This window comes from Bombina bombina, chromosome 5, assembly GCF_027579735.1.
Source record: "Bombina bombina isolate aBomBom1 chromosome 5, aBomBom1.pri, whole genome shotgun sequence".
Classification (NCBI taxonomy): domain Eukaryota; kingdom Metazoa; phylum Chordata; class Amphibia; order Anura; family Bombinatoridae; genus Bombina; species Bombina bombina.
The window spans coordinates 169676305-169694554 of record NC_069503.1 but is presented as its reverse complement, the minus strand read 5'-3'; the positions used below and the strand labels follow the sequence as shown (position 1 = coordinate 169694554).

The 18250-nt window shown below is 41.7% G+C and overlaps 1 protein-coding gene across 1 annotated transcript in view; it reads left to right on the top strand.

The window, feature by feature from the left end:
- The window catches only part of LOC128661408 (calphotin-like), a 123838-nt gene extending 106877 nt beyond the window's left edge, over positions 1–16961 (top strand). Inside the window, exons 3-5 of the mRNA XM_053715664.1 lie at positions 14003–14529; positions 15059–15368; positions 15612–16961. Coding sequence (XP_053571639.1) covers positions 14003–14529; positions 15059–15368; positions 15612–16961 — 2187 coding nt within the window. The remainder of the gene's footprint in view (positions 1–14002; positions 14530–15058; positions 15369–15611) is intronic.
- Positions 16962–18250: the final 1289 nt, after the last annotated feature.

Here is an 18250-nt window from a genome sequence, read left to right as displayed (position 1 = left end):
CACATTTGATGATGGACCACAGGTTCTCAATTGGGTTCAGATCAGGTGAACAAGGAGGCCATGTCATTAGATTTTCTTCTTTTATACCCTTTCTTGCCAGCCACGCTGTGGAGTACTTGGACGCGTGTGATGGAGCATTGTCCTGCATGAAAATCATGTTTTTCTTGAAGGATGCAGACTTCTTCCTGTACCACTGCTTGAAGAAGGTGTCTTCCAGAAACTGGCAGTAGGACTGAGAGTTGAGCTTGACTCCATCCTCAACCCGAAAAGGCCCCACAAGCTCATCTTTGATGATACCAGCCCAAACCAGTACTCCACCTCCACCTTGCTGGTGTCTGAGTCGGACTGGAGCTCTCTGCCCTTTACCAATCCAGCCACGGGCCCATCCATCTGGCCCATCAAGACTCACTCTCATTTCATCAGTCCATAAAACCTTAGAAAAATCAGTCTTGAGATATTTCTTGGCCCAGTCTTGACGTTTCAGCTTGTGTGTCTTGTTCAGTGGTGGTCGTCTTTCAGCCTTTCTTACCTTGGCCATGTCTCTGAGTATTGCACACCTTGTGCTTTTGGGCACTCCAGTGATGTTGCAGCTCTGAAATATGGCCAAACTGGTGGCAAGTGGCATCTTGGCAGCTGCACGCTTGACTTTTCTCAGTTCATGGGCAGTTATTTTGCGCCTTGGTTTTTCCACACGCTTCTTGCGACCCTGTTGACTATTTTGAATGAAACGCTTGATTGTTCGATGATCACGCTTCAGAAGCTTTGCAATTTTAAGAGTGCTGCATCCCTCTGCAAGATATCTCACTATTTGTGACTTTTCTGAGCCTGTCAAGTCCTTCTTTTGACCCATTTTGCCAAAGGAAAGGAAGTTGCCTAATAATTATGCACACCTGATATAGGGTGTTGATGTCATTAGACCACACCCCTTCTCATTACAGAGATGCACATCACCTAATATGCTTAATTGGTAGTAGGCTTTCGAGCCTATACAGCTTGGAGTAAGACAACATGCATAAAGAGGATGATGTGGTCAAAATACTCATTTGCCTAATAATTCTGCACTCCCTGTATAGCTATAACTAAAAAAAACTAAAAACTACTTCCAAAACTATTCAGCTTTGATATTAATGTTTTTTTTGGGTTCATTGAGAACATGGTTGTTGTTCAATAATAAAATGAATCCTCAAAAATACAACTTGCCTAATAATTCTGCACTCCCTGTATATATATATATATATATATATATATATATATATATATATATATATATATATATATATATATATATATATATATATATATATATATATATATATATATATATATATATATTCAATACAATTAGCAGCACTCAAAGATGTTTGTACTTCTGTTCAATACTATGCTAATAAAGAGCCTTCATTACTGGGCAGGCTGCCAGATAATACATATAAAATGTTTTTACGTCTACTGTCCCGACTTGCCTTGTTTGGAAGAGCCAATCAGAATCATTATTTTGCATGTTCTTTATCTGAATATGTCTGCTCAAGCTAGTTAGGGACAGATGTGGCAGGATTAGGCTTGTGAAAACTGTCATGTGCACCTCCATTACACAAAACTGGAAAACTTTCATTTTAAAAAAAAAAAAAAACTTCTTGTTGTTGTTAGTTAAAAGGTTATTAAACAGGTTGTAAAATGTGTAACTATGTGTACTGAGAAAAACCTTTGCAATATACTATCATTATTCATCCACCCCTTTCCCTGAAATTTGTTGTTTTTCTCAATTCCACTGAGATTCTGTAAAGCAATGGGCACCATCATGTTGAAATCTAAGTTTCCTACTTATCTATCGCTTTGCTTAATTTCATGAAGATACATTCACTTCAGTTGTAGTACTGACCAAAAATACCAATTACAAAGCAAAGTTAAGGATTAAACTCACCCATTAAAGGTGATTACCTAGCATAACTAACCCAAAAAGATAAATAATGACACAACAGAGTTGTAGAGAAGACCATACATGGTCTAATTTATTAAAATAATAAAACTTAACGGCATGAAAGCAACTAAACTTTTTCTAAGGGAAAGTTCCAAAGAGAGGCAGCACAAGACCTATCTAATCTTAACTCCATGCACCAGCAGGTCAGGGCCCCAGAAATTAAAAGGAACAATGCAGACCCCATGCCGGGCTCTACCCTTCAAGTCAAAACCAGATGCTGTCAGGAGCCCAGAAGGTCTGTGGGGAGAGTCACAAAAGGCTCCTACCAGTTGTATCTTGCCTCTCCCATTAGCTCAAACCTCACTCCAAGAGGCTATTGCCAAAAATGATGGGCCCTTAAACTGCCTGCTAGGATGACTAATCTAAATCTACCCCAGTAGGGATCCAAGTAGTGCTAGCTGTCCCACATGCAGCCACTTGGAGGAGCAAAACATAAAGTTGTGGGCTTAAATTACTGTAAATGCCCCAGTCACCGGCCACTAAGGCAATCCTAAGGAAGCCACCACACCCTATATCAACATAAACAGAACAAACACAATGAAAACTAGCAGGTAGATAAGGGAGAGAGGGAAAGTCAGAAAAGACCTGCAGGAAAAGAGGAAGACGAATGTGGGGACCTGGAATATATAAGATAAGTCCAAGCCTTTTCCTAACCAGCAACAATATAGCAAACTAAGCAAGGAGATTCCTTACAGGGTATTTTATGTGTGATAAAATGTAACAAAGAAAAAATAACAAAAGTTACTATCCTAATTAAATAATAATACCCATGTAATTGTAACAAATAACAAATAAAAATGTATTCACTATTTGTTACATTGGTACTATTACAGGGTATCTTAACCCTTAAGGCATTTCAGATAAAAGCCTTACACTTTTATAATGGTTTAACCCACCCATTAAAGGCAATTACCAAGCATTACTATCCCAAAGATAAATAAAGACACAGAAATTGAGTTGGAGAGAAGACCATACATGTTCACATTTATTAGCATAATAAAAATTAACTGCATGAAAGCAACTACATTTTTTCTAAGGAAAAGTATCAAAGGAAGGTGCGCATTGCGCAAGAGCTACTAATCTAAACTCCATGCACCAGCAGGTCAGGGCCCAAAAACATTACCAGAAACAATGTGGAACCCCTGCCGCCCCCCCTTCAAGTCAAAGCCAGATGCCATTAGAAGCATGGCCCAAAGGGTGAGGCACAACAGGCTCTGTGCTGCTGTATATTGCCCCTCCCATTAGATTGACTCTCAATTCAACAGACTCTGGACAAAAATTATGGGCCATGACACCATCACAAGAACATCCCTAATTCACAGGGGGGATTGCTCAAATACAAACACAGTCCTAAACATCAGCAGCTCACAACCTGACACACAGGCAACCTGGTATTGGAAACTACAATTTCAAACCTGCCCCATCCTCACACAATTTAGTCCAAAAGAAAAAGTGTTAGTTGAATCCGGAAAGACCCTGAAGCTTGTACAAATGAGCAGCTTCTGCAAACGTGGACAGCACTGCACCTCTACTAAAACCCCTAGCCCTAAGCTTCACCAACCAATCCAGTAATTCCTGACTCTGCTCTACCTAATAACCGGAATCGGCTTTGCAGAACACTACACAGGGAACAAGCCAAGAAGCCGTGCTCCATAAACCCTCAAGGTACTCTGTGTACCCATGAGACCCTGCTGTGTCCTTAAAAAGATGGATCACTTGGTTAGATAACGAAGCCAACCTCCACAACAATAGTCCATTAAATTTGCAATAAATGCTCCCACACCAACAGGTCAGCCATCATCTCATCATTAATCCTGCACTTATGCTGAGGCTCCCTAATGCCCTGCAAAGGGGTTTTTGAACCGTCTGTTAAACACCCTCCATCCAAAGCCAGGATGGGGTCCATCGCAAGATCTCCCTTTATCGCAGCACTTAAAACACTAGCACTCCCAAACCCTACGCTTGACCCCAACATTTGCATAAACATTAGAAGACTTAGGCTATTCCGAAGGAGTGGGAGACCGTTCCTGACCCAGGCATGACTACAGATGCATGTCAGTCACTCCAAAGGTAAGCATGGGGTTCCTTTCCATCCTGCTTTATATCCAATAGATAGTGTTCATATATTGCAATATTCTGATCAGGCTTGTGCTCAGGTAACAGGAGGCAAGCACCCTGAAACACCTCTGCCATTTCTCAAAGGTATCAGGGTGCTTAACGTTCTTGGGGCCTGTCCCATCTTTACTAAGCTCTTTAGTTTTGTAAAATTTGAAGATGTTAACATATTCATAAAATACTTTGATTCTCTAATCTTCCATATCACTTTGGCCTTAAGGTGCTCATGCAGCGAATGTACCAAGTAGGGGAAGGTATCACTGTGCGTACCTGCCTTCCTAGTATCCCGAGTCACACCTGCCATTGCCTCAACTAGCTCCCTGTCACCAACCTGAAGAGCACCCATAATGCCTCTACACTTGCCAGCAGAGCCCTACCTATCTCCCTCTACAGCTGTGCCCTTACTCCTATCCAGTGCAGCTACCAACCTCTTAACCATGTGGAACATCTGCCTCTGCCCTTTACCAAATAGCTAAAAAAAGAACTGAAACTGTCAGCGGTAGACAGACCCAAAGAATCATTGTCACCCAACAGCCCCCTGGCACCACCAATTCACCAGTCAAAGATGGTCCAGACACCGCTGTCACACACCAGGAGCTGACGGCCCAGATTGTACCAAAATACCAGGTACCCCCATTGTAGATCCATCCTGCCACCATTAGCTCCCTCCTGCAAGACAGATACAGAGGAAGAAGTACCAGAACCCATGGGCTGAAGTATAGTCATCACCCTCTCATCCAGCACCCTATGCACATAAACATACATCCCCTCAGGCACCCCAACAACCATTTCACCAGAAATGCAGACCCATCACCTGGAATGTAATTTTAAGTGAACATAGCAGAGAATATGCCATTTTTTTATTGGAATGATGTGCAGCTGAAAAAAATAGTGACGTTTCGGGGACCAAATATCCCCTTCCTCAGACACAGTGTATACACATTGCAAACAATATATAGCAAACAATCAAAACACCACCCCCCAAAATTAGGACCAAAAATCCTAATTTTGCATTCAGCGAGGTCTGACGGACCTGATCCGCACTGTAGGATCAGGTCCGCCAGACCTTTGATAAATATCCCCCTATGTCTGAGGAAGGGGATATTTGGTCCCCGAAACATCACTACTTTTCACAGTAAAGGATTTTTCGTAAAAAGACCAGAGAGTGCAAGTTTTTTGTTCCGCTGTATTTAACTGTACTAGCACCCTGGCAGTTGTTGGACTGAGTGAGAGTGTTCTCCCTTGTTACTATATATATATATATATATATATATATATATATATATATATATATATATATATATATATATATATATATATACAATTCATTTGATAACCCTTTAACATATATAATCATTAAAGAATCTAATGCTGCTGTACAACTGGTCATTAACTAAAAGGTAAAATACTAACTTGAATCAAAGCAATAGTCATTCTTTACTATTGCTGTATAAAGCTTGGATTAAAAAACAAACAAAATTAATTGATGCATTTATATGACTTTCTAGATGTAAAACAGGAAGATTTTTTTTTATCGTGCATTCATAATTCCTTCTGCTTCTGGAATGTAATTTTAAGTGGTCATAGCAGAGAATATTGGTGTGCATATACTAGCTTTTTAAGGTATGAGAAGAAAAAACAGAAGCGCCACATGGCCCAATATTGTTTGTTCAGAGATGAATAAATCTTAAGGTGATGAGTAAACTCACATTTAGTAGAGCACCTCAATTAGTGCTAGATATACGGTCTGGGATCTATAGGGTCACCCAGACGACCAACCTCCTGCACAGGAACTGATGTCTATATAGGCGAGAGTAAGACACAGGTGCCAATATGGCCTAGTATTGCTGATGCAAATGTTTCAATACAAGCAAAGAGAGGAATAATACTCACAAAGTGTGAAGCACCTCTTGTGGTGCTATAGAGGCATGAAGGGGTCAATTCAGTCACCCACACAGGTACTTAATATATAGACATATAAGTATAGATTTATTTGGTTACATTCCCTCTTTTACACTTAGGGCGCCCCCTATCTATCTCTTTTTTTTAGCTTTTTAAGGTGCTTTGAGGCAAGAGGGAGTATGGAAATTGGACGATAGTTGGATGGGGAGGTTGGATCGAGGGAAGGTTTTTTGAGGATAGATGTGACCAGTGCATGTTTTAGAGAACTGGGAAATATACCAGTGCTGAGGGAGAGGTTGAAAATGTGTGTAGCTGTGAGAGGATAGGGTTGAGAGGATTTAAATAACCAACAAGTGTTTAATAAATACAAAGTAACAGCACTTAGTCTGAATTTTAAATGAGCAGTAGTTTTTTTCTGACAATTTTCGAAATGTATCAGTATTTCATTTTGCTGACCTCATTTATCATGTGACAGCCATCAGCCTACTGTGAACTCAGTAGTATCTGGTTCCTCAGAAAGTGTGCATATAAAAAGACTGTGCACAATTTGATAATGGAAGTTAATTGGAAAGTCTCTTAAAATTGCATACTCTATCTGAATCATAAAAGTTTAAAGCTAGTTCTGTTATTCTGCCTAAACCAGCTATTAAATTTAATGTTTGGCTTTGCTGGAGAGCATGGGACCTGCACAATTTTGTTACACAAATTCTAAAGTTATGTAAAGGGACAGTAAATGTGAATAATATTTTGGCATAAACATTTTTTTTTTACTTTTTCAGATATAACAAAATTATGAATCAATCCTTAAAAGTGATTGTGTTTTATTAATGCAGGTCAAGTGAACCAGCAAGTTTGCTGACCCACCTGCTTCCTGCATGTGCATTTCTGATAGTTAAGTTGGTCACAAAGGAAATGGAACACTTGTAGCTGCAGATCTCAGATATAAGGCAGTTTCACTTTCTTGCAGAAAGATTGGGTCTGAGCACACACAAGCGAGTGCTAATGCCCTTAACATTTAGCTCTAGAAAATTGTTTACACTTAGCGTTCCAAACGATGCTCGATCTGATCTTCTCCGTCTCTAATCTCTTAGACACAGATGTGTCACTGGAAATACTTCCTTAGAGATATAGCTCTGAGTTAGTTAAAGACTAGAATAACTGAATAAAAAAAAAAGTTAAAACAGTCAAAAGTTCCTGTAATTCTATTGTTTTTTTTATTATTATTTATAACCAATGATCAACCACTATAAATATGCATTGTTTAAAGGGATACTAAACCCAAATTTTTTCTTTTATGATTCAAATAGAGCATGCAATTTTAAGCAGCTTTCTAATTTACCACTATTATCAATTTTCTTCATTCTCTTGCTATCTTTATTTGAAAAAGCAGGAATAAAAGTTTTGGAGCCGGCACATTTTAGGTTGAGAACCTGGCTTGCGCTTGCTGATTGGATGGCTAAATGCAGGCACCAATCTGCAATCCCTCTCCAGGGTACTAAACAAAGAATAGGCTGGCTCCAAAGCTTTCATTCCAGCCCTTTCAAATAAAGATAGCAAGAGAACGAAGAAAAATTGATAATAGGAATAAATTAGAAAGTTGCTTAAAATTGCATGCTCTATCTGAATCATGAAAGAAAAAATTTAGGTTTAGTATCCCTTTAAGTAAATTTGAATTGAACTTCTTGTCTTATCTGCAAGTCCCCAGTGAAATTACATTTTGTCACAGATTGCATAATTCATACAATTTAACTTTAAAGTATTTCAAGCAAAAAAAAAAAAGAAAAGAAAAGAAGAATGGTCTTGTGCAATTTGTCACCTTAGAATGACATGCAAAAATGTAACCTGAAAATATTTATATAATATGAAAGTGCAGCAATTAAGCATGGTTACAATATACAGTATAAATGCATTAGACAATTGTATTATTGCGATTTCATGTCCTTTTTATGTCCCTTTAATTTGATATATTCTCATCAGATTTAAACATTAATAATTTCATCAAAAATGTATTTTGGTTTTCTAATTTCATTGTTGTGTGTTTGACTTGCATTATGTTATCTTATCCTTGCAGGTTGTTTATAGCCAAGGATTTCTGGCAGATGTGAGAGACTAAACCTTGTGTTTGTAGATCTCCATGTCTCATACTACTACGGAATGTATTTTAGAATTTTGTGTTTAAAGGTGTATTGTATTTAAAACTCATAGAAAAGACCAGCAATGAAATGGACATAAAAGTGCCCAAATGTATTAGAGCATTTTATTATTGCCCTATTGCTGTCATATAACTATGTGTTTAACCTTTACAAACTGGGTAAACATATAATTAAAGACAGTATGATGAACCAATGGCAAGTGGCATATGCGTGTAGCCACCAGCCAGCAGCTAGCTCCCAACAGTGCATTGCTGCTACTGAGCCTACCTAGGTATGCTTTTCAACAAAGTAAATCTCGTAAAACTTCATTTTCTATTCACTAGCAAGCACACAGTAATATTTAAAAGCAAAAATTAATCAGTTGCATTTGTCCGCAAACGGTTTAAAGGGACAGTATACACAAATTTTCATATAACTGCATGTAATAGACACTACTATAAAGAAGAATATGCACAGATACTGATATAAAATCCAGTATAAAACCTTTCAAAAACTTATTTAGAAGCTCCCAGTTTAGCATTGTTGACAAGGTTAGACTGGGACACCCAGTGAAAGGGGCTGGGTAAACAAAAATAGCAGACACTCCCCACATCCCCCTTCCCTGCATATGAAAAGACAGATAATATAAACAGGAGCCAGCAGGAGTCTGTAAACGCACATAAACATCTGTCACTGTGGGGCTTGGTTAGGAGTCTGAAAATCAGCACAATGTTCTTAAAAATAAGCAAAACTATACATTGTTACAAAAACACTATCAGATGGGCTTTATATTTATACAAAGAAAAATCTAGTGTACAATGTCCCTTTAAGCCCAGGACCACGTCAAGGTCTCTCCCGTCCTGGGTCACTAACCAAGCTGCTACACAATACTTTCAAACAAACTGAGAACCAACACCAGGGCGTCACAGGCCATTGTAATTTCCCTTAAGTAAATACAAATGACAAAAACGGAACACACTCCCATATTGGACAGTGTACACATCCCAAGTCACTGTGAACCCCACAGTCCTGAATACTTACAGACAGCTGCACAGGTTCCAGAAACCCAGGCAGTTAACCCCTGAGCAGCCTGGGTGACAGACCCAAAGGGAAACTTACAAAAATGATTAACACAACACTCAGAAAACCTGGCACTCACTAGCTTTTTAAAAGCAAAAATGGGAGAGTCAGTTGCATTTTGCGCCATATGGTTGCAGACAACTGTGCAGCTGCCTGTAAGTTTTCAGTGCTGTGGGGTTCACAGTGACTTGGGATGTGTTCCCTGTGCAGTCAGAGAGTGCGGTCCATTTATGTGTTTCTTATTACAAAGGCCTGTGACACCCTGGTGTTTGCTTTTGAATAGGACTGTGCGCTTGCTAGTGAGTGCTTGCTAGTGAGTGCCAGGTTTTCTGTGTGTTGTGTTAATAGTTTTTGTAAATTTCCCTTATATATAAATATAATAAGAACAAATCCCACATGTTGAGGAAGTCTCTGTAAAGTTTACAACCAAAAAATTGGTTTCTTTGTGACAAGAATATGCATTAAAAAGAATTAAAACTGCAATAAATTTTGAAACTCCCTCTTAAAAAATAAACACAGTGATTATCAGTGGAGTTTTCATTTATTGATGTCAAGTCTATTGTAATTTGACACCTGAGCACTTCAGAGCCCTAATGTCTCTGACAGAGAAGTAGTTAGAACCAACACTTGACAGACACTTTTCTGTAAACACTTACACTTGACTGATTTATACAGATGAAACAGGAAACATAAGGGATTTCCTTAACGATGATTGAAATGTTGCTTACAATGTTGAGTTGTTTACAAGATGTTTAGGATTTCTAATCGGATGACATCTACTTTAGCATGAGCCAGTTGTTTTTAAATCATTCTGGATTAAAAGGATTGCTACTGAATCTTTCAGTTTCCAGAAAAATGAATTAAAATATCTAATATTTCGCAATATATTGGTATGAATTACCATAGCATTTGATCTGTTGGGACAAAACAGTGCAAAAACAAAATGCACTTAAAGGGACACTCAATAAAAATGAAACTTTCATTATTCAGATAGAGCATGCCATTTTAAGCAACTTTCCAATTTATTTCCATTAACAAAATGTGCACAGTCTTTTTATATTTAAATGTTTTGAGTCACCAGCTCCTACTGAGCATGTGCAAGAATAAGTGTGTATGCATTTGTGAATGGCTGTTGGCTGTCACATGGTACGTGTATGCATTTGTGATTGGCTGGTGACTGTCACATGGTACAGAGGGAGTGGAAAAAGACATAACTTTTAAAATTGTCAGAAAAAAAATCTACTACTCTTTTGAAGTTCAGACTAAGTGCTATTGTATTGTCTTGCTATCTTGCATTTGTTGTGTATGCAAATCTACTGTGTTGACTGCCACTGGTCCTTTAAAGGGACAGTCTACTCCAAAAATGTTTTGTTCAAAAAGATAGATAATCCCTTTATTACTCATTCCCCAGTTTTGCACAGCCAACATGGTTACCTCTGTGATTACCTTGTATTTAAGTCTTTTTTTACAGTCCCCTGATCACATGACTTTTTATTTATTTTCTATTGACTTCCATTTTAGCCAATAAGTGCAGTGTTGTGCACAACCCACGGGGGTGAGCACAATGTTTCCTATATGGCCCACATAAACTAGCAGTCTCTTGTTGTGAAAATCTAATAAAAAGGCATGTGATAAGAGGCTGTCTGCAGTGGCGTAGAAACGGGCAGATATTTAGAGGTGTAAATGTTATAAAGTATAACATTTATAATATATATATATGGGGAATGGGTAGTAAAGGCGTTATCTATCTTTTTAAACCATAACAATTTTGGTGTTGACTGTCCCTTTAAGTGTCAAACCATTTTAATATTTCACTGTTGCTTGCATATAACTGTGTTTAACCCCTGCATTTCTCCCACCATATCAATGCAGTAAAGTCAAAATTAAAGTTTCATGATTCAGATAGACCATGTGATCTAAACAACTTTATCTCATACTGGTGGTGAGAGTCCATGATCTATTACTCCTGAGAATTACTGTTCTCTACCACTAAAAAGAGGCAAAGATTCCCAAACACCAAGAGCCCTATAAAACTCCTCCCATCTTACACATACCTCAGTCTTTACTTTGCCTCCCCTGGAGGTTGTTGAAGAATGAATCTGATTCTTCAGAGAGAGGGGTTTTCAGTCTATTTTGAGGCCTGGCTTCCCCTCAGAGTTCAGTGCTTGTCAGAGGGATTCATATGGGGTATGGTTTGTGATTCTTTTTTCACCTCATGGGAAATTTTCCATAAACCTTCTTTAATTGGTCGCAGGGACTTGTTTTTTGCCTCGCTTTATGGATCTACAATATACTCCTACTCCATAACTACTGCTGATATATTTCAGTACTGGTTTGGCTGGCTAGTCTGCTGCTTATCTGCTGGTGGACGAGTGTCTATTGATAAGTATAATTTATTAAACATTTTAGACACTCTATAGCTATATTTATGGGCGCTTTTTCAATTTGCATATATATATATATATTTATATATATATATACTTACTAATATATATGGCACTGGGACAGAATCCTTTTCACTATACACCTTCTGTTTTGCGTGCATCTGTTATTTTTTTGGCGCACTTAGTTTTAATTTTGCTCTTCGGCTTGTTGGTTTATGTGTGTCGCGATTGCGCATGTTTGGTTAACGCTTGTTTGATTAGCGCATGTCCCTTTAGTGTTTCTATAGAGGTGGAGTCAAGTGGTCTGGCAGCTTGACTGAAGGTACGGGGCAGAGTCAGTGCAGACTGTGTGTCCCGGGTAAAAGCTGAGGCATATAATGGGCGTGGCTGTATAATTTGGGGCAGGAATCATGCACTTCTGGGTTGGTTCTTGGCCTTAGTAGGTGAGTGGATGAAGTATGAAGGACAGAGGGAATAAATCAAGACTATCTCACAAACTGCATGATAGTTGGGGGGAGTTCTAGAAGCATAAGGGTTATTCAAGATAAGAGATATTATTAAAAATAAATACATAAATACAATTCCACAAAAAACGCTTGTTAGAAAATAATAACTAATTTGTGGGTGTTTAAATATAAACTACATATTTTAATATTGCTACTGACTGAACAAATATTTAGACTATTTTTCTCTAACTATCTAGCATAGTGTCTCATATATGAAAAATGGTGGCGCTTTGTTCACACGTGAACACTGTTGCGGTCTACATAGAAAACAGCTGTGTGCAGTGGAGCAAAAAATAAACAGCATTTATTGCCATGCAAACAAATTCTATTTAAATCCAATGTTTCTTTCAGCTTTACAATAGCTTTATGGGTTCCCTTGGGAAACTCAACTTATTACTGTATCAGATTGCAGGTTCTGAGTGGCAGGAGACTTTAAAGGGACAGTTAAATTAAAATTTTATGATTCAGGTACAGCATGTAATTTTCAATGACTTCCCAAGTTACTGCTTATCAAACGCGCTTTGTTCTCTTTTTATCCTTTGTTAAAGAGTAAATCTAGGTGGGCTCATAGGGCTTCAGGAGCGTGCTCGTGTCTTTAGCACACTATGGCAGTAGTCTTTGTTTATAGCAAATGTTATACACTGTTGCAAACACTGCTAAAGACACGTGCACACTCCTGAACTCCCATGAGAATTATCTCAGTACAGAAACATCTGTTTTACAAAAACAAGTAATGCATTTTAAAACACCAGCTTTAACATGCAAATAAAGAAATATAGGGACATTTGTTTTCCTTTAACCAATTAATGTAGGATAATTAACACAACACATCACATATTGGTTCTATTAAAATACTGTACATATAAAGATCACCTCTTCATAGCTAGAACAATAAGGTTAAAAAAAGAAACTTTATTGAGGCCCTTAAAACCAATGTAAGTACTTATGGACTAAGCTTAAAGGGACATTGTACTAAACTTTTCTCACCTATAATATGTTCAAATAGCCCCTTTATTTTGTCCTTTGAAATAGCTGCTTTTGCCCATTGAAACCACCACCCATACTTTAAATTCCAATGCTTTAGTACTAGCTTTAGAAAACCTATGTAAACAAGAGGCAACAGCATAAATCAACCTTTCAGTGTGGGAGTGTGTGTGGGTGGGGGGGCGGGGGTTTGGTTGAAATACAAAGCCCAGCCCCCTTGAAAGTGTATTCTTGTAGCAGCTTTGAATATAATGAGCTCTTATCAATGGCTTGTCTGAGTATCTTTCGGTTAGCACAGCATGCAATGACTTGTGCACTCTTAAAGTTACAGTACCCAATACTGACATAACACGTCAATGGGTACAAATACTACCTGCACTTCCTTTGTAAAGTGCCTTTGCTTTGAGTAGTGTTCTCTCTGCACCTTACCTGTACTTGAGCCTTCACCTGTGGCCTAACCTGTACCTGAGTCTTCACCTGTGGTCTTACATGTACCCGAGCCTTCACCTGTGGCCTAACCTGTACCTGAGTCTTCAACTGTGGTCTTACATGTACCCGAGCCTTCACCTGTGGCCTAACCTGTACCTGGGTCTTCACCTGTGGCCTAACCTGTATCTGAGCCTTCACCTGTGGCCTAACCTGTACCTGAGTCTGTGCCTGTGGTCTTACCTGTACCCGAGCCTTCGTCTGTCGCCTGAAAATGTACCTGAGCCTGCGCCTGTGAACTTACATGTACCTGAGCCTTCACCTGTGGCCTAACCTGTATCTGAGCCTTCATCTGTGGCCTAACCTGTGCCTGAGTCTGCACCTATGTCCTTACCTGTACCTGAGCCGACACCTGTGGCCGAACCTGTACATGAGTCTGCACCTGTGTTCTTACCTGTATCTGAGCCTTCACCTGTGGCCTAACCTGTACCTGAGTCTGCACCTGTGGCCTTACCTGTACCTGAGTCTGCACCTGTGGCCTTACCTGCACCTGAGTCTTCACCAGTGGCCTTACCTGTATCTGAGTCTGCACCAGTGGCCTTACCTGAACCTGAGTCTGCACCAGTGGCCTTACCTGTACCTGAGTCTTTACCAGTGGCCTTACCTGTACCTGAGTCTGCACCTGTGGCCTTACCTGTACTTAAGTCTGCACCTGTGGCCCTACCTGTACTTGAGTCTTCACCTGTGGCCTTACCTGTACCTGAGTCTTCACCAGTGTCCTTACCTGTACCTGAGTCTGCACCTGTGGCCTTACCTGTACTTGAGTCTGCACCTGTGGCCCTACCTGTACTTGAGTCTTCACCTGTGGCCTTACCTGTACTTGAGTCTGCACCTGTGGCCCTACCTGTACTTGAGTCTTCACTTGTGGCCTTACCTGTACTTGCGTCTTCACCAGTGGCTTTACCTGTACCTGAGTCTTCATCAGTGGCCTTACACTTGAGTCTTCACCAGTGGCTTTACATGTACCTGTGTCTTCACTAGTGGCTTTACCTGTACCTGATTTTTTACCTGCGGCCTTACCTGTACGTGAGTCTTCACCTGTGGCCTTATCTGTACCTGAGTCTTCACCAGTGGCCTTACCTGTACTTGAGTCTTCACCAGTGGCCTTATCTGTACCTTAATCTGCACCTGTGGCCTTACCTGCACCTGAGTCTTTACTAGTGGCCTTACCTGTACCTGAGTCTTCAACAGTGGCCTTAACTGTACCTGAGTCTTCAACAGTGGCCTTACCTGTACCTGAGTCTGCACCAATGGCCTTATCTGTACCTGAGTCTGTACCAGTGGCCTTACCTGTACTTGAGTCTTTACCAGTGGCCTTACCTGCACCTGAGTCTGCACTCATGGCTTAACCTGTACCTGAGTCTTCACCAGTGGCTTTACCTGTACCTGAGTCTGCACCTGTGGCCTTACCTGTACTTGAGTCTGCACCAGTGGCATTACCTGTACTTGAGTCTTCACCAGTGGCCTTACCTGTACTTGAGTCTGCACCAGTGCCTTACCTGCACCTGATTCTTCACCTGTGGCATTATCTCTACTTGAGCCTTCACCAGTGGCCTTACCTGTACTTGAGTCTGCACCAGTGGCCTTACCTGCACCTAAGTCTTCAGCAGTGGCCTTACCTGTACCTGAGTCTTCACCAGTAGCCTTACCTGTACCTGAGTCTGCACCAGTGGCTTTACCTGTACTTGAGTCTGCACCAGTGGCTTTACCTGCACCTGAGTCTTCACCAATGGCTTTACCTGTACTTGAGTCTTCACCAGTCGCCTTACCTGCACCTGAGTCTGCACCAGTGGCTTTACCTGTACTTTAGCCTTCACCAGTGGCCTTATCTGTACTTGAGTCTGCACCAGTGGCCTTACCTGCACCTGAGTCTTCACCAGTGGCCTTACCTGTACCTGAGTATGCACCAGTAGCTTTACCTGTACTTGAGTCTGCACCAGTGGCTTTACCTGCACCTGAGTCTTCACCAGTGGCCTTACCTGTACCTGAGTCTTCACCTGTGGCTTTACTTGAGTCTTCACCAGTGGCCTTACCTGCACCTTAGTCTTCACCTGTGGCTTTACCTGTACTTGAGTCTTCACCAGTGGCCTTACCTGTACTTGAGTCTTCACCAGTGGCCTTACCTGCTCCTGAGTCTACACCAGTGGCCTTACCTGTACCTGAGTCTGCACCAGTGGCCTTACCTGTACCTGAGTCTTCACCAGTGGCTTTACCTGTACTTGAGTCTTTACCAGTGGCCTTACCTGCCCCTGAGTCTTTACCAGTGGCATTACCTGTACTTGAGTCTTTACCAGTGGCCTTACCTGTACCTGAGTCTGCACCAGTGGCCTTACCTGCACCTGAGTCTGCACCAGTGGCTTTACCTGTACTTGAGTCTTTACCAGTGGCCTTACCTGTACCTGAGTCTTCATCTGTGGCATTACCTGTACCTGAGTCTGCACCAATGGCCTTACCTGTACCTGAGTCTGCACCAGTGGTCTTACCTGTACCTGAGTCTGCACCAGTGGCCTTACCTGTACTTGAGTCTTTACCAGTACCTGTACCTGAGTCTGCACCAGTGGTCTTACCTGTACCTGAGTCTTCATCTGTGGCATTACCTGTACCTGAGTCTGCACCAATGGCCTTACCTGTACCTGAGTCTGCACCAGTGGTCTTACCTGTACCTGAGTCTGCACCAGTGGCCTTACCTGTACTTGAGTCTTTACCAGTGGCCTTACCTGCCCCTGAGTCTTTACCAGTGGCCTTACCTGTACCTGAGTCTTTACCAGTGGCCTTACCTGCACCTGAGTCTGCACCAGTGGCTTTACCTGTACTTGAGTCTTTACCAGTGGCCTTACCTGTACCTGAGTCTGCACCAGTGGCCTTATCTGTACCTGAGTCTGCACCTGTGGCCTTACCTGCACCTGAGTCTTCACCAGTGGCCTTACCTGTATCTGAGTCTGCACCAGTGGCCTTACCTGAACCTGAGTCTGCACCAGTGGCCTTACCTGTACCTGAGTCTTTACCAGTGGCCTTACCTGTACCTGAGTCTGCACCTGTGGCCTTACCTGTACTTAAGTCTGCACCTGTGGCCCTACCTGTACTTGAGTCTTCACCTGTGGCCTTACCTGTACCTGAGTCTTCACCAGTGTCCTTACCTGTACCTGAGTCTGCACCTGTGGCCTTACCTGTACTTGAGTCTGCACCTGTGGCCCTACCTGTACTTGAGTCTTCACCTGTGGCCTTACCTGTACTTGAGTCTGCACCTGTGGCCCTACCTGTACTTGAGTCTTCACTTGTGGCCTTACCTGTACTTGCGTCTTCACCAGTGGCTTTACCTGTACCTGAGACTTCATCAGTGGCCTTACACTTGAGTCTTCACCAGTGGCTTTACATGTACCTGTGTCTTCACTAGTGGCTTTACCTGTACCTGATTTTTTACCTGCGGCCTTACCTGTACGCGAGTCTTCACCTGTGGCCTTATCTGTACCTGAGTCTTCACCAGTGGCCTTACCTGTACTTGAGTCTTCACCAGTGGCCTTATCTGTACCTTAATCTGCACCTGTGGCCTTACCTGCACCTGAGTCTTTACTAGTGGCCTTACCTGTACCTGAGTCTTCAACAGTGGCCTTAACTGTACCTGAGTCTTCAACAGTGGCCTTACCTGTACCTGAGTCTGCACCAATGGCCTTATCTGTACCTGAGTCTGTACCAGTGGTCTTACCTGTACCTGAGTCTGCACCAGTGGCCTTACCTGTACTTGAGTCTTTACCAGTGGCCTTACCTGCCCCTGAGTCTTTACAAGTTGGCCTTACCTGTACTTGAGTCTTTACCAGTGGCCTTACCTGTACCTGAGTCTGCACCTGTGGCCTTACCTGTACCTGAGTCTTCAACAGTGGCCTTACCTGTACCTGAATCTGTACCAGTGGCTTTACCTGTAACTGAGTCTTCACCAGTGGCTTTACCTGTGCTTGAGTCTTCAACAGTGGTCTTACCTGTACTTGAGTCTTCAGCAGTGGCCTTACCTGCACCTGAGTCTGCACCAGTGGCCTTAATTGTACTTTAGTCTTCACCAGTGGCCTTACCTGTACCTGAGTATGCACCTGTGGCCTTACCTGTACTTGAGTCTGCACCTGTGGCCTTACCTGTACTTGAGTCTTCACCAGTGGCTATACCTGTACTTGAGTCTTCACCAGTGACCTTACCTGCATCTTAGTCTGTACCAGTGGCCTTATCTGTACTTTTGTCTTCACCAGTGGCCTTACCTGTACCCGAGTCTGCACCTGTGGCCTTACCTGTACTTGAGTCTTCACCAGTGGCCTTACCTGCACCTGAGTCTGCACCAGTGGCCTTAACTGCACCTGAGCCTGCACCAGTAGCTTTACCTGTACCTGAGTCTTCACCAGTGGCTTTACCTTAACTGAGTCTCCACCTGTGGCCTTACCTGCACCTGAGTCTGCACTCATGGCTTAACCTGTACCTGAGTCTTCACCAGTGGCTTTACCTGTACCTGAGTCTGCACCTGTGGCCTTACCTGTACTTGAGTCTGCACCAGTGGCATTACCTGTACTTGAGTCTTCACCAGTGGCCTTACCTGTACTTGAGTCTGCACCAGTGCCTTACCTGCACCTGATTCTTCACCTGTGGCATTATCTCTACTTGAGCCTTCACCAGTGGCCTTACCTGTACTTGAGTCTGCACCAG